Source organism: Phaethon aethereus (assembly GCF_964289735.1).
Source record: "Phaethon aethereus genome assembly, chromosome: Z".
Lineage (NCBI taxonomy): Eukaryota > Metazoa > Chordata > Aves > Phaethontiformes > Phaethontidae > Phaethon > Phaethon aethereus.
In genome coordinates this window covers 34,261,997-34,285,621 of record NC_138577.1, presented here as the reverse complement: position 1 = coordinate 34,285,621, position 23,625 = coordinate 34,261,997, and the positions used below count along the sequence as shown (strand labels likewise).

The 23,625-nt window shown below is 35.7% G+C and overlaps 1 protein-coding gene across 1 annotated transcript in view; it reads left to right on the top strand.

The window, feature by feature from the left end:
• PTPRD (protein tyrosine phosphatase receptor type D) overlaps positions 1 to 23,625 on the top strand; it is a gene marked incomplete at both ends in the record, with an annotated part of 301,634 nt that overhangs the window by 147,274 nt on the left and 130,735 nt on the right. Inside the window, 5 exons of the mRNA XM_082013447.1 lie at positions 10,971 to 11,159; positions 13,129 to 13,146; positions 14,840 to 14,950; positions 18,362 to 18,631; positions 19,327 to 19,908. Coding sequence (XP_081869573.1) covers positions 10,971 to 11,159; positions 13,129 to 13,146; positions 14,840 to 14,950; positions 18,362 to 18,631; positions 19,327 to 19,908 — 1,170 coding nt within the window. The remainder of the gene's footprint in view (positions 1 to 10,970; positions 11,160 to 13,128; positions 13,147 to 14,839; positions 14,951 to 18,361; positions 18,632 to 19,326; positions 19,909 to 23,625) is intronic.

Genomic DNA, 23,625 nt, shown 5'->3' with positions numbered 1-23,625 from the left:
TATAGAACATTTTGTGTGAGATATTCATACAAACAGATGCAATACTGTTTTTATGTATTAAAATGAATTCTGGGTTTTATAGCACTATTCTTATGATGCACTTCTGTAAGTCCTATTAAAGTTAATTAGTATTATGTGCACATCAAGAGAAAAATTGAAAGCATATGTGTTTTATTGTAACAATTATTAAACTAACATCTTGTACTGACAGAATGTAGTTGTTTGCCTACAACCTCCAGCTGTGAACTTTCAATCTTATAACCTCTCAATATCAAAGGCAATCCAACTAACATGTAGCTGCTAAAGCAAGTGGTGGCAGTAAGTGCTAATCTTACCATTTAGCTAATATTCAGCAGATACTTTTGGTATAATGCTAAAAGCCCAGTGCAGTTTGTCTTAGCATACTATCGTGATCTAAAAAAAACAGTTATTAACCATGAATGGTGATAAAATCCAGTGGCACTTTTAATCAGGGTTTGCACATGTGCATGTTAGTCCACCTGCCCTGCCAAAACATCAACTTGAAAATTCTTTGGTCTTTTGTCTTTCTGGTAACTAATTTTCAGTGTTTTTTGCATGAAGAGGCTACCTGTTCAGGCCCTAAGAAACTTGATGGTTAGTGATATGAACATATGTCAAATGGCTTCCTTCTTCTTCTCATGACATTAGAAAATAATCATTTATCTCTCTGCAATGCTATATCTGCTTAGCATAAGTGCTAGCTCAAATACCATGGTGAACTGAAGTGTTCTTGATGATTCATGTCTAAATTTTTATGGTTCTCACCATAAAATCTAAACAACACTTTATGAGCAGATCAGTGATATACATACAAGTTGATTTTACTTATAGAGAAAGAGAATGTAATATTTCTCATGTGTGGGGAAAAATTGTAAATGATCTGATTTCCTGTTGGAGTAGGAAGGAAGCTTAATATGAAATAGCCTATGAAATAAAATGGCAATGAGCTTAGAAAATGTGACAGCTGGTTCACCAACATACTTAAGTATATAAATAGTTCCATTACAGTCAGTTTTCTCAATGAGACTACTCATTTGCTTTAAGTTAGATAAATTATGTAATGAAAAAGTTTAAAAGCCATTGGCAGCCAATCAAGAAATCATTTTCTGCATGTGGTTATTTGGAACAGACTGCCTAGGTTTTATATATAAAATAATACAATATATGGAACAATATTCTTTTTTTCATAATTTTTACAGTTATACAATGTTACAGAAGGATGCAAAACTGATTTTGAACGACCTTTTTTAATGTGTAGTGGTTTTATCATTGAAAGCGTTTTGGAGCAGGTGCTTTTTAGACTCAGAAATACTGTGAATGCTCTCACGGTCTTTCAAATGATAACGCTAAATAATGTAAAAATAAAAAAAGAATTCATTATGAAATTTGAAAAATCCACTCTGATTGTATGGAGCTATAGAGATGTAATTGTACCTATAATAGACAAGTCTGCTTTGTGAAATGCTTTGCAAAGTTGTGTTACATAAATAATATCTATTAAAATTATTTGTGTTACCTTCATTGAAAAGACCTTTTACCCAGGAGTTAAAATGATAGGACAGAGTGAGATCTCTGAAAGCTTTTGTAGCTAGTCCTGCGTACTCAGGAAAAATCGCATAATTTACACTGTTACTTGTTGGCCTTACATATGTTGTTCATTAGTTCATTTAGCATTACTACATATTTTGCTGCTACATAACGTATATACACTTTTTCCTGACTCAGAATCGTTAGAAAAATAGTCTCCCAATTCGCAGCTGACTTTTAAACCCTTGATAGTTTTTGATGTCCTGCATTAAGTTTGAAACAGGAAGCAATAACTTACAGCTGATAGTTGGATTAATTTTTACTTTTCACGAAGACTAAGATAAGTTATTTTCTAAAGGAATTTTTATCTCCTTTTCTGGAATGAAAGATATTGTGCCTAAATTTATGCGCAAAATAAATTTAGAATACCACCTGAGGTAGACATTAATTTAATTTTTGTTTGTTTGTTTGTTTTACATTTTGTTGTGATAAAGATGGTTTCTGTAAACTCATTTAAAACTGATAGAGACACTTCTTGCTGTCAGTTATTCAAGACTTCAGCAGGAGATCATCTGGCAAAGCCATTTTTCTGTTTTTCTTTTGAAGACTTAAGTTAACATTAGCAGTTCATATCGTCTTAATTGCTGTATGAGCTGGTAAAGACAATCACAGGCATAGCAACAGAGATGTGGAAATTTGCTTTCTAAGAGCTTTCAGACATTTTGGTGCAGAGGGAGGTTTCCAGTCTGTTCAGGCAAGAACTCTGTGGAAGTGTTTCTGCAGCTGTCATCTCCATAATACTGACTCTTGTGCAAACCCAGCTACTAAATACCAAAAAGTCATGTAATAAAGTGAACTTGAATATTTACCTTGGAAAAAATTGGCCTAATGGTTTACAAAACATGATAAACAGAGAAAGGTGCGACTTTGGAGATAACAGTGTTTACGGACACGTATAGCTGCATCAGGTCCTGTAATAATATGAAGGCTTAGATGTGTCATATTAAAGGTTAAAAATCATCTTCTTGAGAAAACTTTTAATACATCAGGATAAACAGTTTAGACAAACCTTTTCCAGAAGCACACTATTTAAAGCGAGAACACCAGAAAAAGGCTAACTCTATATTAGCAAGCTGTTTTCCTCATGTGCCAAAGGAGCTGGAAGTTACTGAAAAGTCAAAAACAATTAAACCTTCTTTTTATAATCCCTGTCTTACCCTTTCAGTTAATACTCTGAACAGATTATGTTGCAACACTTGCTCAAATTAGCATGCCAGAATAAAATAAATTTAAAAAATAAATAAAAACCAAAAAGATGTTTAGCATGCACAAACTGATTTTAAGTCCTCTTCAGGTACTGAAATACTGTTGGGTAGTCTCTGAGATTTATTGCTATATATTCATTTAGTGGCAGGAATTATTTCTCAATTACAACAACATCTGACCTGGTCCCAATTGTTTCTAAAGAGTGCACATAATAATCTTCATGCCTACCTCTCCAGCCTACAGGAAAAATAGTTTGATCACTTTTCTCTGAAAGAAGTGAGGTTTGTATTTACTTATAAAATAGATGACAGCTGTTATTACTAATAAATTCAAGGAAAAACAGTTCCATTGTTGAAATCAAACAGAACCCTGGCACTCCCAGCCAATTGTTTGTGTCGCTTCTGTGGCATAGGGCCACTCTCTGAGTGGTAATTCACCACTGGACAGATTTCACATCTTGTGTTTTCAAGCATTTTATTTTCTTCATTTGTAACTTCTTCATGCAATTTATCGGGTGTTCAGTCTGTCCGCAGAGTTGGCATGGAGTTTTTTTGTTCTCACACTGTTTTGTGGTGTACTTGACACACAGAATGCTATACTAAGCCTGGTCTGTCACACTATGTCTGTTTAAAGGCAGCAACTGGCTCTCCACAGCTGTTTGACCTCATTAACTGTTTTCACAGAACAGTTTGTGATGAGTTTGCAAATCACTGTCATAACACGAAATTTCCTTTCTATTCCTTCTCACATGCACTTCCCCCACTCACCCACCCCACCCCTGCCTGACATCATGATTCCCTTGGCCTTCTGGCAGGCACACTGGACTGTTCCACATTGTCCGAGCACTGTTTCAGCCCATGACTTCCAGCTACACAGAACAGCTACTTCCTTACGTCCATGCTCATAGACTGGAACTGAAACATTGCTGGGGTTTTTTTTCTGCAGCAAAATTTCAGGTAGAAGATGAAGCTTCAGGACACAGCTAGTTCTAACATTGTGTTTTGGGGGCAAAATAATCCATAGCAAAACTACGTTTGTGACATTGTGAACCTGTGAATCTTTATGAGATTAAAACCTTGAAGTGTTGGCTGCCTTAAGCTTTAGAAATAATAACATTTCTATGTTACTACGTACATGTCTTCATCCGCATGTATACTATTAAGTGTTAATATTAGGTTCTCCTATGTAACTCCTTATTCATTGAAGGGTATTTAGCAGACAGCAGTAATTATTGAACTTGGGCACAGAACTGTGAGAAAGCTGGATTTTAAGCAATGTGTGTCCTCTGCTACAGAGGAAGCTCTTCTGTGTTCTTCCAGAACAGAAATGAATGGCTGTGTCTCCCCCAGAAGAAAATACCCTCTAACATCCTTGTCTGGACACTTCCTCAAAGCTATTTCTACTTAACTCATGCCAAGCAAAAAAAAAAATTCATATCTAGTCTCTTATCTTCTCCTATGGCTATCCTTCCCTGATAACAGATCCCTAGGCATCTTCTCAGTATCTGTGAGAGAAAGGGAATGTTGCTGTAGGTGGGCACAAGAGGTGAGAGGGATACCTCCTTCATATTCAGGAAGATGAAGAGTGAGGTCTAGGGCACACCCGTTCCATCCAAGCCAGGCCACCGGGGAATAACTTCACTTTCCACTCATAAAGGAAATACTTCCTCGCTTCTGTTGAAGATGCATACAAGTTCAAAGATGCACATTGTTTTAACATTTGCCAGCATTTTGGATCTGTCTTTTGCTCATGAATATTAGGAGTACATGATATAAGGCATTGCATTGTTGTCTTGCATCTTGCTTGTTTCATCCAGCATTTTCTTAATTGATAGACATGTGTTCATAGTAGTGGGAAGACTTAAAAAAAAAGCAAACAAACCACAAAAATGGGAAGCTACCCAGAAGTATCTGTTAGTTTTTTAGTCACCTTTCTATAGTGATGTAAGTGTGATGAATGTTTTAAGCATGCTCTTCAGACCAATGAATGCTGCTGACTTATACTTAAGAATGAATATGAGGTAATTACTTACAAAAGGTATTTGCTAATAGCAATATTTTAACCCAGAGCATTAATTAGTAAAAAGGAGGGGAAGAAAAAGAAAATATATCCTTTAGGTGTCCTGGACTGATCTGTATATTCAGAGTACTAACATGAGAAGTGAGCTCTTGTGTACATATGAACCAGCTGCTGATCTTATTATTTACTGCATCATAAAACTGTGTGTGACATGAGAAATTAAAACTTAAAGCTAAGACTGCCATCACTGCACTACTGTTATTCTTACCCCTTTATTTTTCAATTAAAAGGAGAATATAAAACCCACAAATATTAGTGTGTTAAAAATATTGACTAGATAGGCCATACAATCATTGTCCTAACCCTCATTCTTGGCAAACCCCAATTTAACCCTGATTAGTGTAATCTAAATCCTAACCTTGTCTGGAAACTAAACCTCAAATTAGAAATGGTAATCACAGAAATCCATATCGCTGCTCTTTGCCATCTTCTTCTCTTTTGTTCACCAATGCAAAATGGATAGTTTCCTTCTTGTGAATATTTGCATATGTAAATATGTGGGATGCTGTATTCTCTCTGCTTCAGAAGTTTAGTGTTTCTTTTCGTAAATATATGACACCCTGGTCTTAAAACACCACTTCACATTCTCTGCCTTTGTTTCATTACCATAACTCTGGCTGAGTCCTCCTCTTATGTTAGAGAAGGGACATCTGGTAGGGATTCTTGGATCCCCTATTGTTCAAGGTTGTTTTTAGGACATGGCCTTTTATATTTTCCGTTCTGTTCCCAGTAAGCAAAACAGACATCCAAAAGTTCAGTCATAACCAAATTTGGGCATGTGATATTCAGCCGATATGCTGTGTTATAGGCTACAACAGTGCCTGAGTGCAAATGTGAGAAAAAACCCTTATTCTGAGGCTTGTGTTGTCATGTAAGTGATGACTCTCCAAATGTTAATTCTCGTCCTTTGGAATGTCATTGTTAAAGGAGAGTGAGAAGGATTTCACCGTTCACATGAGTGAGACAGGTCACTTTTGAAAGAGCTTACTATATGCAGTCTTTAATTTAGCAGATTTTGAGAACTACCAAAAGGTGCAAATTCCTTTTTCTGCTCTCATGTCGTTACGAAAATATCTAATTTTAAAGGCACAATGCACACATTTGTTGAAACAGAGAATTTATTTAAGGCCAAATGCTAATAATAATGAATGTTAACTGACTTAATGCAATGTGAAATTTCTGCTTCAACATTCATACAAATGATAATTCAGTCTAAGTGGCTCTATGTTCTATTGTATAGACATTACTTTGCAATTTTCAGGGTAATTGCATACAGAGCTACTAACAACAAATTTGTTTTCTTTTGCATCAAAACTGCTTTGCACATCTCTTCAATATATGAAGACGGTTTTTAAATGCACCTTTTTTAGTAGGATGGTATGGGCAGCTGTTCTCTTGTTGAATATTTACTGTTAGTGAGTCTCTAATTATCTTATTAATGTCTAATTCCCTTTCCTTTTGTGTTATAACTGCATGAAATTTAAGAGAAATCCCAACAGATACCTAGATCTATTCTTACAGTGTAGTCGTTACCCTACTTTACTGACTTACAGCACCACCTGTATCTAGCAGCTTTGAACAAAGAACCCTGGCAAAAGAATTTATTGTGTGTTCATAATTACTTTTTTGGCAAAATTTACCTTGTGAAATATTTCAACAGGAGTAATGTTTATTAACTGGCACTTCTCTAATATCTTTATATCTTTTAAATCCAAATTAGTCTTTTGTGTATAATTTGAAATGGCTTTGGTTTTGTTTTTCAATTTATTCATATGTGTAGTACTGGTAATTGTATTACAGTAATACAGTTTGTATTCAGTACAGAATACAAATTTTTCTGCAAAATGCTGATTTTACTCGCTCTCCTACTCTCTTTCATTTTACTGTTCTCAATCCTCTGTTCGGTTCAGTTGCAGGAAAAATGATTTTGACTAATACGGTCATGATGTCAAAACAGTGCAAATTATATGCTGCTGCCATCTGGAATAGTGAAAATAAAAGCTTTATTTACACTGTTCTTTGAAATAATAAACTTTATTGCGGCAGTTTATCTTCAGTATCTACAGTGTATTCTGGGAATACTCCATGTGTGCCTTTTTATTCTGTGAATAACTAAAATTTGCCTGTGGCAAAGCTATCAGTGAATCTTGAAATAGTTGGTTTTTTTTTTTCCTGCCTAAGTAGAATTGAGAACCATGCTCCATTTCCAAAATGAGAATAATTGGTCACATAGGACACTATGTTTTAAGAGGCACAATGAAACGCTTCAAGTATCTATTTTAGTTGGGCAGATTACACACATTTAACTACAGGTTAATATGGATATTCTTGAACATGGGTGTTTTGATGGTGCAAATAGTTAATGTGGATGGAAATACTTAACAGAAATATTACCCAGGGTTTTTTTTTGTTTAACATGTCAGCTGTCTAGTCCTGGACCCTGGTGCTATTACCTTGCCTTCATACTCCATAACCCACAACCAAATTTGTCACAATTTGCTTTGGGTGTTTCACATTGGCACTTCATGTGCCTACCATTGCAATATTATGATAATGTGCTGTAAATGAGAAAATTATTCACACCAAAATCTGTCTTGTTAAAATACAGTACAGATTGCCAAAGTGATTCAGCAAGGTAGCTATGAAGAATTTAAGACTTTTAAGACTCAACCTGTTTCTAAAAGCTGCCACTCTTCTCGCTGCCAGCAGGGCCTAGACATGATCTGAAAGTAACTTTTTACAGGAAAAGTAGTCAAAATGTTAAAAAGGTGTGGCAAAAATGCTGGATGAAGATCACTTTTTTATCTGTGTTGTACACCTGGGTAGTTTTATCATGAAGAGCCAAATCCATTGTACTGGATTTGGATTAAATCCTCTTCTTTCTTTGAATTCAGCTTTTATATATGCATAGGCTTGACAGTATACCATCAGACATAGCTTCAGAAGTTCCTGAAATCTCATGAAAGAATTATGTAATTTAAAAAAGAGAGATTGTAACAGCACACTTTTTCCTTTAAGATGACAGAAAGCACAGTTAAAGGACAAGCAGAACAGAGTTCATGACATATAGTTGTGGCAGAGCTACATTCAGAGTTTTTTTCTGTAGGGACTCTTGAAGGTAAGTATGGTTTCCTTTTGGTAGAGTATAGTTTAACTTGTTGATACCACTCCATCAAAATTACTGTTTACACATAAAAGCTGAGTTTGAGTCTTTACTCTAAATGCTGTTGTATTTGTGTGGGGATTCTCACCTGTAAGACAGGTGCAGGAACATATGAAATTATGTGATGGATAGTGTCTGTAGGTATACCGAAATCTGAATGTAGAGGTTAACATGATTTTTCCATACGTGTTGCTTGGAAGGGAAGCAATTACCACTTTGACAAAACTGGCAGCAGAGGTAGGAATCTCAAGGACATTATTTACAGGTGAGCAATGTCAAACACACTGAATACACAGAGACAGTTTAGAAATACTAGGAACAACCATGATGAGAAACAATGGAAGGCCATATTGTATCATTCTCTCTTAAGGGTTCATGTGGTAACCAGTCTTTGTAATTGCCTATGTTTTTCAGCTCATACACTTGCTGAAAAATAACTTTTGTAGAGCTCTTACAGCAACTGGAAATTATACTAGCACAGTACTAAAGGCTTTCTCTTAATGCCAGTAATGGAATGCCGCACTAAGACACCTAACAAATTCAAAGAATGTGCTCTATTTCTAAATCTCTTGTATCTGTCATCCTAAACAAAATGTGTATTACATGTATGACCCACTAAGCACAAGGACAGAGAAATCTGCCCTTTAATGGCCTCTCAAAATGACAGTACCAAATGGCTTTGAGAAGGTCAAGTCTGATTTAAATTGTTGATGAATTGGAAGCTAATTCACTAGAATTGAATATTAGCAGGGAACAGTGGTATATACTGTGGTTTAAAACACAATGAGCATATTAATGAGCAGTAAAAAATACTTTTCAACTCATGTAAAATTGTAGAGCTACCAATATAACAAAATTTTCTAATAGTTATTATTTTCCTGCCATGGCTGAGAGGCAGTTGTTCACTGATTTGACGCTCAGCTCTATTGCACAGTGTGTTTGATGATCTGTCAAACTTGGTATCATCCTAGTGTAAAGACAGTTTTGTACAAACCACTAATAAACTGAGAGAGAAGAAAAGCAATTAACATCTTAAAAATTAAGTCCACTGTGATAAGCACTCCAATTAGAAATTGCATTATTCAATATGTTGAATATTGGGTTTTACTGCCAAATACCTGAAAGCCAGATTGGAAACAAGCCACAGCTGTCAAAGATATAACAGTTCTGGCTATTTGAATCTGTTACATTCTGATGTTTCTCATGAAAATTTCATGAAGAGCATTCATTCAAAGAGATTCTATGCATAAGGGGGATGGATGGAATTTAATTACCCTTATTAAAAATAAGAAAGGAAAGCTCTTTACTACTCCATCCTATTAGTATTCAAGATAGATTATCTTTGTTGTACACTTACGTATTTGCAAAAGGGACTCCAGGGTTTTCTGTATGAGAGAAGTAGGAAAGGAAAGGCCAGGTCATAAGAACCCTGTTCTGTGTCACAAGTCAAATCTTGTCAGTTACTCCCGAAGTAAAGACTTCATTTTTATAGAGAGACATGAAACATACCTTTCTTTGGGAAGAGCATATAGCTAGTGAAGGATTTGACACTTAACTACTGACTGGTAGAAATACTAGCTCTGAGGAGTTATGCAGATTTATTGGAGAAATGTGTTTACTATACCAGAATAGTATCTACGTGCATTTGTATTGCAAGCAATTAAGTCACTCGTGGATGACAGCAGACCCCAGGAACTACAAAGATTTATAGGATGTACTTGCTTGCTATACATTTTTCAGAAAAGTCTCAAGACTTCCCTGAAACTATTTGAAAATATGACACATTTTTCATGAAAGAGACTTGACATTGAACAATTTCTTCTGTTATTTTATCCCTTAATCAATTCCATGTCAGTAACCACCAATCGAGACATTTAATAATATACATGTTTTATAGTTAGTATTGATCCCCTTTCTTTGATTTTTTTTGCTTGTCCTTTTTGAGCTGAAATAATAGCAATTATTTTGCAATAAAATATTTTTGCCATTTTAATATAAATTGAAAGCAAGATGATGTAATTGAAATAGATTATTTTACCTGTGCTAATTTGATTTCTGAGAACTTGCCTGATCCCACTGTGCTTCCAATGTTACTTGCTAGTGTGTATCATCTTAAGAAGGCAAATTGTTCTTGTTCAGTATTTCATAATATTTCACTATTGACTGTGTTAGGGTGAGGATTTTTGACCATATCTGAGTGTTTTAATTGACACAGTTGTATCCATTCAAGATCATTATGTTGCTGTCAGTTCAACTCTGATATCTGCATAACTCCAATGTTTGGAGTTTGACAGTGCTTTGCAACCTTATAATGCATTCATCCTCACAGCAACTCTGTAGCAGTAAAGTGCTGTCATACCTGTCTTACAGATGGACAACTGAAGCACAGGGACATTAAATGTTAAGACCGACAGTGCATAGGTAACAATGATAAAAGCAGGAAATATAACTTGTGTCTCCTAAGCCGCTGGCCAAACCCTATACTGTGTGATCACATTTACTTATGTATTTGTCTCATGTAGAGAAAGGGGTTTTTCCTGTTGTTGATAGACATGGTAATTCAGTATTTCACATAAAATAGTAAGGACTCTTACAAGCAGAGCAACCTCGGTGTTGTAAAGTACCATAGTGGGAGTCTAATGATTATGCATTACATACAGTATCTATGCCAATTTAATGAATTTTATAAGTATAAAATGTGGAGCTGCTTTTTTGTGAATATTCTATTTTGTATCAGCATTTTGATCACTCCAAGTTACCAAAAATACTGCCTGAGTATCTGGGTTTTGCATCAGTTCCTTGCATACAAACAACTAGGGTACCCTTGAACATTAAGCAGGGTGGTGATTGGGGCTTTCAAGAGTTACTACATAACTATATGAGAAATCCCTCAAATCATACATTTCTTTTGCAGAGGATCAAATTCCTCGAGGTTTCCCTACCATTGATATGGGCCCACAGCTGAAGGTGGTTGAACGAACTCGTACAGCTACCATGCTATGTGCAGCCAGTGGCAATCCTGATCCAGAAATAACTTGGTTTAAAGATTTCTTGCCTGTTGACACAAGCAACAACAATGGCCGCATCAAGCAGTTACGCTCAGGTAGGGTCGTGTTACTGTTTCCACTAACACCCAGAGTTGTTCTCTCTCACCTTTTCTTTCTTTTATTTCTCTTCTTTTTTTTAAATTTTATTTAAAGGTAATAATTTCTCTTCCTCCTCTCTTTTCTGTGTTACTGAGTGTGTTGTCCATGTTTGTGATGTTGTCATAGCCTTATCTAGAGTCTGTCTCTATGTGTTTTGCAGCTTCTGTTTACTCCACATTGCTCACTGCTGTGACTGTACTTCTTGATAATTTTTTTCTTTACTGCTTTTTGCAGTACTTGATGGATCCATTTTCTCCTCTTTCTTTCTTCTTTCCTTTTTATTTTTTTTTAACAAATTTATTTCAACATTGGACTTCATTCAGAAATTGCAAGGAGTACCAATGGTTATATTCATCAAAACCAAAACCTGCATTAGACACTTCAATTAAAATTTAAAGTGTATTTTGTGCTGTCTTTTCCACATTTGACTCCACCAAAGATTAGCCAGTTTGGACACATCTTCTTTCCTCTCACAAATACATAAAACACAGTACTTTTTCCCCATGCACAATTATACCTAAAAAAGAAAATTAAAAAAAAAAAAAAAAGGAAAAGAAATCTTTGGGTAAACAATGGAATAAAGTTTTTGCTGTCTGAGCATTTTTCCAACACATTTAGCCACAGTAGTGTGCGCCCATGCTAAAGCTTTATGAATCCTACATTTTCTGGATCTACAGAAGTCTGCTTTTGGTGTAGAATCCAGCTTTTGCTGCTCTCTCTCTCTTTGCCCCTTGCACCTCCCTAGCAGTTCTTTCACTCTTCTCCTGCCCTAGTTTATTCTTTTGCTCTCTTTAGGTTAAAAAAAAAACCAACACAACTCTAAATTTATAGAGTTTAAAGCTATCCCTAAATAAGATAATTGGGATATAATGAGCTTTTTTCTTTGGCAATTGTAGTAGATATCATTGTAGAATCTAAGTTGTTTAATCACATGTCTTCCCAGAATTCTCAGCTTTTGACCTGTCCTGTGATGTTAAATCGTCTTGTTAACTGACTTTTTGCTTGTTGTCAGCAGAACTGTGTAAATTAACCTTCTGTTAATGTAAATTAAGAATTAATTTTTCACATGTGACATAGATGATTTAGTATATAAAGCTTTAACTGAAAACTTTGTACCAAATTATAAGGAATATAATAATATTTTTGTGCTGTCTTTCTTCTCTCCGTATTTAAATCTCCAGAATCTATTGGTAAGTGCTTAGTTCTGAAGCGCACTTCACCCCCACTAATTTCCATATTCAGAATATTATTATCCTATTATTTTATTATTATTATTATTACTACTATTATTACTATTATTACTCTTAAAATGCATGGCATGCATTTTACTAACAGTCAGTGTAGTCACCAGATCCCTATAGTGGCGCACACGCACACCTCCACAGAAATGTTGTCTTATCAGTCATAGCAACACCTAAAAGAACCAGTACACAGGTATCACGTAGCTGTAGAACAGTAAATGCCATAATCCAGCCTAAACTAAGTGTTTGTTTTGAGATAGCCTCCGTGTATCCTCTTTTTATATATATATAGATTTATATATATATATTTAAATAGAAATTCCAATATTTTCCTAAACTATGTCATAAGTACAGTATTGTAAAGTTTCCTTCAAGTATTTGAGGCATATTCGATATATATCTAACCCTATAAAACCAAACATCTAAGAACTCAGATGCTACTCTGAGAATGGCAATGCAGCCAATTGTAGCCTTTGCCCTTTGTGGTACAATGCAACTTGCTTTTATAACCTGATAATACTATCTAATTATTCCTGTTTTAACAGTATAGTAATTCAAGTTTCTCTTAAGACCTTATTTAATTCTGTAAATCTAATTTGATTCTTCTTCCAAAGCCCTAGCCTCCTTCTTCTCGTACTAATGCTTCTTCTTTCTAATCTTATTTGCATTCATATTATCCACCCAGGTGGTACACCAATAAGAGGTAAGAGTGCTGAACTAACGTTCACAGAATGATCTTACTCATTCTTTCTGTCCTTTCATCCCTCCCATTTTTGTCCTGTTTTTTTTTTTTTTAATTAAAAAAAAAAAAAACAAACAAACCAAACCACAGAAATGTCCATCATCTGATTTTTTTTTTCCTTTGTCCTGTTTGGTTATGATCAGTGACTCTCATATTGTGACCTTTCTTTCTGCACACTCCCTTTTCCTTTCCCTTTTTCGTTTGTTCATTGAAAAAAAAAAAAAGAAATGATAATTTGATTTGTGATATGCTTCAAAGAAAGCATATCCAGGTCTTCTGGCCATAGCCCAGTCACAGCGTACCATTTGTCCCTCTTTTTTCTTTTTCTTCTTCTTCTTCTTCTTTTTCTTCTTCTTCTTTTTCTTCTTTTTTTTTTTCTTTTTTTTTTCCTTCCTCTTTTTTTTTGTCCAACTGGAGCGAAAAAAGATCATTTTTTTTCTTCCTTAGCTGTTCTTGTCCTGGACCAAAGCCAAGATGGTCTGGAGAACAGTAGCAGACATGCAGAAGACAACATGGACTATCTTCTTTTTGTCTTATCTTTCATAAAAGGTTTTTATTTTTGTTCTTCTTCAACCCTTTTTTTTTCTTTTAACTTCGTAAAGTTGAAAATGATGTGTATGTCCCCCCCTAAAAAATTACAGAAATGTTTTTTTTCCCTTTATTGTTTTTTGGTTTTATTTTTGTTTTCTTTTTCTTGGAGTTCTCTCACCTATGGATTTTTGGATCTTCTAATCTACAGGCTTTGGAAAGGAAAGGTTAATGACTTAATATTCTTGGTGGTATGTGGTATTGTTGGTTTTTGATACTCTGGCAAAACTGTTTACTTCTTTTGTAATTCTTGTTTTGTATTTTTCTTGGGTTTTGTGACACCGCACTGCTAATCCCACTTGTGGATTTTGATGGGTGTCTTGGGGGGGGCCCTCCTATGGTCCTCAGCAGTGGTTGGTTGGTTCTTCCTTGTTGGCGTAGACCATGCTTTTTAACTTTTTTGTCTTCTAATTCAACTGCTCTTTGTTTTTCAGCAAACGTACTTTAAGATTGTAAGTTGCGGAAAACTGTCTTTCTTTTCTTACCAATCTGCATGTCTTAAGGGAGTTTTGTTTCTTTAAAAGAATATTTTGATAATTATAAATGACTAATGCAGTTTCTTTTTTTTTACTTCAAGCAGCCTTTTTGTTCTTGCTGCACATTTTTTACTTTCTTCAGCAGAAGATTTCTTGAAGCCTCTCCTGCCTTTTTTACGAGTACCACCTTTTGTGCTACTTTTGTTACTACATCAAAACAATGACATAAAAATAAAAAAAAATAATGACCCAACTACTTAATCTCTTTTGTTTTTTTCAAAAGCCATTCTTCCTTGAAGCAGTCTCACCCATCTTCATTTTAATAGTTTAGGGAAGAGTATTGTTTAGAGAGGATTTTTTTTGGCTGAATGCAAATTGTTTTTCTGTGCTAGCACTGATGATGTGAAAAAAATAATCTCTTTGGTTTTTTCATTGCATCATTTTCTGTCTGTGCATCTTAGCAAGAAAATGAACCGACGTTGAGTGGACCTTCGCATACAAGCTTTTCATATTGTTAAGCGGTATATTGTTATGGATATAAAAAGCCTTCTCTGACTGTCTATTTGGCAATGTATTTTATATTCATACAGGTGCCCTCCAAATTGAACTGAGTGAAGAATCTGACCAAGGCAAATATGAGTGTGTTGCAACCAACAGTGCGGGTACACGCTATTCTGCCCCTGCCAATCTATATGTCAGAGGTAGGAATGACATAACCCTGGCATCCACTCTTCATTCAGGTTCAGGGCTAAGATACTCTCAGGATCTATACAGTTACCACTGTAATAATCAAAATGCCATGGTAAATGTGTCAGTCATAAAATTCATTTAAAAGTGTAGAGGAAAGGCTTGGAGCTTGTTTTGTTCTTTTAAAGCACTCTTGAGTCCAGTCTATCCTGTGGGTTAAGGTTTGTAAGTATATTTATATTTTTACATCTTGACTTCTACTTTTCCTGCATTAAGTTAAATTGTGCTTTGCATTTATTTCCCTGTATTGGTTTTGTTTTGTTTTGCTTTTCAAACTCCTGAGGTGACTGCTCGGTGTGCTACTAACCAGCTGAGTGTAACCCCAAGGCATGGAGGTGTATGCCTACCTGACCTCTGCTGTGTAATTGCAAAGGAAAAGCTTCTAACTTTATAATAATACGTATGCAGAGCACAACTGTATTTTCTTCTTTTCTATTTCTTCTTTATATATATGTATGTGTATATATATATTTATATATCTTTAGTGTTGAGTGAAGTGTACTGCTTACAATGAGAGTGGTCAATTGGCTATGTTTTCTGAAGAAATTACCTATCTCTGTCACAGGTATGATTAATAAGGAAACCATTATATTCCTCTGTACAGTAGTAGAAATGGATATTTTTTTTTAACATACGAAAATATTCCTTTGGTTCAACTAGAAAGAAGTGCTTTGTTTCTGGCAGTATTTCCAATGGCTGGTTGATGTAGCTTTCTGTACAACAAAGCCTATAACATACATACATACATACATATGTGTATATTTATATATGTGTGTGTGTCTACAGTATAAGGGAATGGGTGGGAGAAATAGGACTGAAAACATAAACAGTTGTAAACTTTACTGTAGGGTGGATGACCTTACCAAAAATACCTAGCTTGATTTTGAAATTTTTTTTAGAGATTATTTTTTGATCAACCTGATATGTTTTCATATGGTGTGACTCTTTTGGCTAATTAAGGGGGGAAAAAAAAAAAAAAAGGAAAACATTTCATGATTTTGACATCCTTAGAAAGTTATTTGCTTTTTTTTCCTTTCTCTTCTCCTCCAACATACTGACTTTCCTGTACTGCATGAGGCATGTATACCTTTTTATCCAAAGGAAAATTTCAAAATTATGCTAGCTGTTGTTTCTAACACCATTGTAGCTGTGGAAAATGCTAACTTTTCAAGATGAGGTAGGAAGGTTTAATTAGAACAAGTAGAGATGTTCAAGTAGCAGTTGAAAGCCTTGATATGGCCTTTTTACTCTCTCTGTGTTTCCCTTGTTTTTCTCCTTTCCTCATTTCATTGTGTTCTGCATCAAACCCCCTACATCCCTCAGAGCTGCGAGAAGGTTGGTGTGTTTTTTACTTTTTACCCACCTTACAAAACTATTAATTAAACCAATAACAAAGAATACAAATGAAATGAATGTAGCTGCATTGTGGCATTTTTTAAGTTAATGTTACATTTAAGCAGAGAATGCCCTGGTCATGGCTTTTGATGAGTGCTGGTATCTAACTGTTGTGCATGATAAGGGAGAATGAACCTGGATGCATGGCAACCTTTTTAGCTTTAACACTAATGTCTAGTAAACTTGGTCAGTGTTCCTGCTTTTTCTTCCCTTTTAATTTCTTGTTTATACTGATGCCTGCTTTTCAGGGAATGGTTTCAGCAGTTGCTTCTCTAAACAGCCCGCGCATGAAGACTAAACTCTCCTTTGTCTATAAGGATTGTGTTCAATACAAGAAATTCCTCATTGCCTGCTGCTTGCTTTGTGTGGCCTCTGTAAACTGGCCGCCTACAGCTGTTTTGCTCTCTGCTTGTTCCCCTTCTGCCTGTCATTCGCTCATGAGGCCATTGCAGTAAGCCCCTTCTGAACCCATAGAAGATCTCATAAATTTAATCAAACCCAGTGAAAAGGTTTCAGACTAATAGAGTTTTCATTATTTTTTTTAAAACTCACTCATAGTCTTTTAATTTACTTTTTATTTTTGCTGAATTAAAACTGTCTTAATGATTAGCCTCTACTAAACCCAAATAAGTACAGTTTTGAGTATGCTGTCCAATGAAAGGCCTAAATACAAACCTACCTCTCTCAGCTACCTCTCTCTCTTCCACCTCCCCCACACATGTGCACACCACTGAGAATATTTGAAGCAGGAACACTGATCTGTTATTGCCTGGTAATTTTCTCGGTGTTGTGTTTGCTTAAATATTAACTACTCTGTTAGTGCAATGTCCTGCTATGTGTTTAAGGTTGCCACCCCTTGCTATCAATACAGAATTGTCTAATATTATCGATCCTTATAGCTTATTTTGCTTTCCCTTAACTGTGAGCATAGTGGAATCCTGAATGTTAAATGTTCTGCTATTTTCCCAGTGGCCCTTCCTAACAGTTGCTTTTTAACCACCTAAACTTAATCTGATTTCCTTCTCCCTCAAACTCTATGCTCCTCTTAATCTCCTGTATCTGTCAGCCTATCCTATCCCCATCTCTTTCAAGTTTTCTTTCCTCACCTGATATTTTTTCTTTCTGAGTTCTTTTTCTTTCTGCAGTTTTATGCAGACATTTCCCTAAGCATGATTCTCTGTTGATTCTGTCATTTGCTTGCCTGCATGACCGAATCCAGTACTTTGTACTGGTTTTGCCCAGTTTCTTTCTGTGACTTTCTATATATATATATGTGTATATATGTATATTTGTATATATATATGTATATATGTGTATATATATATATTTGTATCTGTGTATAATTTGTATTATTTTTTTTTTTATGTTTGTTCCAGTGTTAGTGTGAGGTCGTGAGGCTGCATCTACTTTGAGTCTGAAAGCAAATGAAATTGCACTTTCAATGTACTGTAGGCAATGTGTTCCAGGACTGTGATGTGACAATGTGGCCTAGCACATTTGTTCACATCAGCTGGAAGCACGCAGCACTGAAGTTGGTTTTGGTAATCAACTCAAGCATGCTGTTGACCTTCCAGTTTTCTTCTGTGCATATATATATGTATGGGCGTATAAAATGCATATATATATGTGTGCGTTTGTGTGTGCGCGCGCACGCGTGTGCGTGTGTGTATCTCTTGCATGGTGTTTGTGTGTTGTTAGTATGTAGTTAGTTAACTGTGGGGCCCTAATAGGTCTGAATCAGCCTTTGTATGAATATACCTAATAATATCCTGCAGTAAATATAGAACAATTCACATTGTGTGCAGACAAAATTCTTGTTTAGTCTTGTATTTCTTTTATGCATATTTTCTGGTAGATCAGAATAACACGTTAAAACATTAAATTGTGTCTGTACACTGCATGTAGTCCGTATGCAAGACTCAGTTTCTTTTTTTGTATATGTTATTACCTTTTTTTGTGTTTTGTTCCAGTTCGACGGGTCCCACCGAGGTTCTCTATCCCCCCCACCAATCACGAGATAATGCCTGGCGGGAGTGTAAATATCACATGTGTTGCGGTGGGGTCACCAATGCCATATGTGAAATGGATGCTAGGAGCAGAAGATTTGACACCTGAGGATGATATGCCAATAGGGAGGAACGTCCTTGAGCTTAATGATGTCAGGCAGTCTGCAAACTATACTTGTGTTGCTATGTCTACCCTTGGTGTTATAGAAGCAATAGCGCAGATAACTGTCAAAGGTATATCCCAAGCCCATATATTTGGACATAGTTCAGTCTTTTCTGTCATTCATTGCCATATTCTGAGCAAATGCATTACACTGAAAGGGACTAAATGCGTCTTACCATCTTAAATCAAGACGGTAAATATTCCAGCCAATCACTGGCATAAGACAAAATACAGATTCAGACAGCAATAGTACTAATAAATCAGTTAATCATAATGTTTCATTATTCTGTGTCTAGCTCCCAGCCTTCATTTCAAGTAAATAAAGGATCTTGTAGTCTTTCATATACATGTCAACAGCAGGAGCCTTTAAGAACAAGTCATTTGATTTTTAGAGTTGCTGCTTGTCCAAATATCATGTTCAGTGAGTAACTGGAAACTAGAGGTTCCAAAAATATCTGAAAATTAAACTCTAATGGTGCACTATCTGTCTATAAGGTTCCTCTTGTCCATATGTTTATGTGATCTATTAGAATAGTCAGTATCAATTTATATCAAATAAACTTTACACTACCAAACTTGAGGATTTGCTAATAGATTTCTGGAGTAAATCATAATTGCCAAAAGCTTGCTCTGAACAGATAACACCTTCTTTCCATTTTAATCTTCCTGTTTTGTTGTTGTTGTTTGTTTTGGTTTTTAAGCCGTTTATTGTAATAATATCTACTGTTACACAGTGCTAACTATATATTTTGGTATTTATCTTTAGCCCTACCCAAACCTCCTGGAATACCTGTGGTAACAGAAAGCACAGCGACGAGCATAACATTGACTTGGGATTCTGGAAACCCTGAGCCAGTTTCTTACTACATAATTCAACACAAACCCAAGAACTCCGAGGAGCCTTATAAAGAAATTGATGGGGTGGCCACAACACGCTATAGCGTGGCTGGTTTAAGCCCGTATTCAGAGTATGAATTTCGGGTAGTTGCTGTAAATAACATTGGACGAGGGCCACCCAGTGAACCTGTGTCAACAAGGACTTCAGAGCAAGCACCTTCAAGTGCACCACGCAATGTGCAGGCCCGTATGTTGAGTTCTACCACCATTTTGGTACAGTGGGAAGAACCTGAGGAACCCAATGGACAAATACAAGGTTACAGAGTTTATTATACCATGGATCCCACTCAACATGTCAACAGTTGGATGAAACACAATGTGGCTGACAGCCATATTACCACTATTGGGAATCTGGTACCCCAGAAAACATACTCTGTGAAGGTTCTTGCTTTTACTTCTGTTGGGGATGGACCACTTTCTAGTGACATTCAAGTCATCACTCAAACAGGAGGTAAGCTAGCAATGAACAGAACTTCTGTGAAAAAATTAAATATATGCAGAAATTTTGCAGAGTGAGAATTTGAGCTTAAAATATTCAAGGGAACTTAAATATATTGAACTTCCTCTCAAGGATAGACAGTTTATTCGGGCAGCTTTGACAAATAACCTTTTCTCAATTCCACATTGTGAGTTATCATTGAAAAGTGGAAATTATCCCCTCACACCTTCTTTTTTTTTTTTTTAATCAGTTTCAAGAAGTTTAACTGAAGTTTAACTGAAGTCTCAGGGAGACCTTCATCCTGAGGTGGCCAAACATTATGGCTTCTATTTGGCAGTGCTCTGTGCACCAAATATATTTGTCAAGTACTTCACAGCTTGCTTTGAGGAGTTACCTTTGTTGGTGGGTTTTGTTTAGGTAGTGTGTGGTTCCCTAATCACTCCCTACATCACTCTAGTGAATCTTGCTTTTGGAAATTCAAAATGTATGTGTACTGCATGTGTATTCCAAGAGCTGGTAAGATTCTGAAAACACGTGAAACAGAAAGCATTAAAAAACCCAATAAATCTTTGTGTACGTTCAAGCAAGCAGTTCTGTACACTTTGGATTTATAAATCAAATCCAACCTGCCCCTACAAAGTGCATATAACAGGGTCACCATTTTCTTGTTTTGTGTTTGCAAGTTAGGTTGTTTTGTTTCTGTACAGGAGTTTTAGGGCAATGAATTTCTTACCAGCAAAAGGTAAGCAAGCATAACGAAAAACATTACAGAGAATTTTTATGAAATCAAAAATGAGAAGCTCTGGTGGAGCAACATTGCAGAAAGTGTTTTATTGTAGCAATAAGAAATAAAATTTCCCTTTGTCTATCGGTTTACAGAAAACTGTATGAAATATTACTGTAGGTCAGTGATTGCCTAGAAATACTATCTAATACTACTTGATTTTTTTAGTACTGGAAGGTTGCCTGTTGAAGAATTTAGCATCCCTCAAATTCTTAAAAAATGTATCTCTAACATTGTATCTCTGAAGACAGTTATGTTTCATCCACTTTTTACTTCTGCATTTTACCAATATGCATTTAATAAAGAATAGAAATTGAGGTACTGTCCTGGAACCTGTGTTGTGTTACACAAAGGTCTAGGTGTTAACCTTTTGCAGTGTCTCAGGTGAGAAGTTACTAAATGAACTTTTTTAGACCTTCTAGTGGTACATTAAAACGTGTTTGTGTGCACATGGCAGTGTAAATACGTACAACATAGTTTAATTCTGGTAATTGTAACCTTTTTCAGGGACTACATTTAATATTGGCATCTGACTTTTTTTCCAATCCATAAGCAAAAAGCTTTTAAAGAAGAAGGTTTAGTGAGCTCCTCATCTGTGTTTTCACTTACAACTGTAAACCTTTTAGGCTATCAAGAGTTTGTCCATGGCTTCCCCAGGGAAGGATGAAGCAATTGAAATAGTGAGCACTGAGGCTCAGCTGGACCCACCCAAGCTACATTACTTGCTGAGGTCACTTCAGAAAAGCTCAGTTTTATTAAAACCTTTCTAGAACTTGCCATTAAACATGCCCATCTGTTTCCAATTATTGTTGTTATCGAAAGAAGTTATGACATTAACAATGCAGGAGAGATTCTCAATACATGTTTCCAACTTCATAACAGAGATGACTTGATGTTGTTTATTTGTGACTGTGTTAAAAATCAAAAGAAAACCAAAAATGTGACATACAGGAGGCATCTTTAAGCACTGATACTGATGCTTGAAATATGAACACTGTAAGTCATAAAAGAGAAAAACAGCTAAGAAAATGTAGTGCAGTTCTCCAGCTCAGAGTATGTTTAAAAATGAAGATTCTCCCATCTTGCTATCTAGCAGTTTCTCTTCAGTGGACACTGCAGAATAAAATGCCCTCCTTGCCCTTCTCTTCCAGATTTGCTGTTATCTAAATCTGAATATGATTGTTTTGGTTTAAGTCTCTCTCAAGCTGAAAAACATCCAATGAAATATAGTGAATTATAAAGTGCCATTTAAAACAGTGGAAATGGATTTAATGGAAACATATGTAAAAGAGTAAAAATAGGATGGTGATTATGTTTTGATTTTTTTTTCCCCTATTTTTGAAACAAATAAGCCTATCTTTGTAAATATGTAGCTTAACCCTTGTGCTTACTTTGAGGATATTGGAGCATATGTACAACAAAATCTGATTGACAGCTGTGACTTACAGGGTCTGTTAGCTTGGTTTCCTTCAAAGTTTTCCTCCCTTATGTGTATTCTGATCTTTGGAGATAGATTACGAAAAATGAAAAATTTGTCTTGAAAAAGCCTGTTTACAAGAATCTTTGCTTTCTTAGTACAGCAGAATTGTTCTTTTGAAATGGCTGTATGAGTGGCTTCTCGCTTTGCCAAAACTCTGCTGACAGTGAAAGTTAGCTTTCTAATTAAAATATTAACTAGGAACACGTAGTTTGAGGGGAAGAGAAGGAAGCATTTTTCAGACAACCAAATGTAAAAAAAAAGGTTTTTTGTTCAATTTTGTGTTTCGGTATTCTGCTTAAGCATTTTAAGGAAAAGCTATGTCCTACTGCCCAGTTGTTTTCAGCAGTGTTTTTACTGTAAAAAACCCCACCATTTTAAGAAATTAAGTAATCAGAAAACAGCTGTGGAGCCAAGCCTTTTGAATAAGGGAAGATCAACTCCAAAAGCTACACCTAAGGAAGTCCTTATTCTGCATTTTGGGTCGAAGGATTTGATTCTCCTGAGGATGGAGTCAGGACCAGTATATTATTTAGGTGAATTTACTTACTAACACTAAATTTTAGAAAAAAGAAATACCGGTTAAGCTTTAGTGTGATACTTCTTTTCCTTTTTCTTTACTTCACTGGAAAACAAAAGCTCTGTTGTCTTGTCTCCATTTAGGAGACACACTTTTTGAGTATCTTCTCCTGTTTCCTTTTTTTGCTTAAACTGATCAGAAGTTCACATGCTCTCTGAGCCACATACTTTAACCTGTGTGTACCAGGAAAATTATTGAGCTTCAACTGAATGCCCGGGTTTGGATTTGGTTTTTGATGTGCAAACAAAGGATGGCTACTGAAGGAATTCAGAGAATCCTGGTTATATTCTGATCTTAGAAAGAGGGGAGAGTGAGACATACCTGGGGTCTAGTGGGTATGGGGTATTGGAGAAAGAGAGAGAGAAAAGATCTTCTGGGAAATTAATGTGTACCTGTAAACATATGCTTCTTTAAATAAGAACTTACAATATAAAACATATTGTTAATTTTAAACCAAGGATTGGCAGTGGTTTGAAGGCTAAGGATTATTACAGTTATAAAAGGCTAATCTTTTGTACATATGGAAAAGGACAGTAGTGAGAAGGTCAAGTATCTGACTTACAGGGCACATAACAGAGTCTTTGCTTAAGGGAAATGAGTTAATGGTTCTGGAGTTCTTACTGTAAAAGAAGATCAGAAATTTAGAATAGAATTTGTAACAAGGGAATACAGTTCTGTATAGTAGCAAGCTAGCTACTTTACCAGGCATTTCAAATTTTTTCGTGAACACAGGAACAAGGAAACTTCATATCTCTGCAACTCCACAGTACTAGTCTTACAGTGAAGCATTTCATGGAAATGTACTTCCACGAGGGAAGGGTTGAGAGCATGCAGCTGGAAACTCAATTTTGATGCAGGGAAGCAGGTGGAAGGGGAATAATTTGGAGC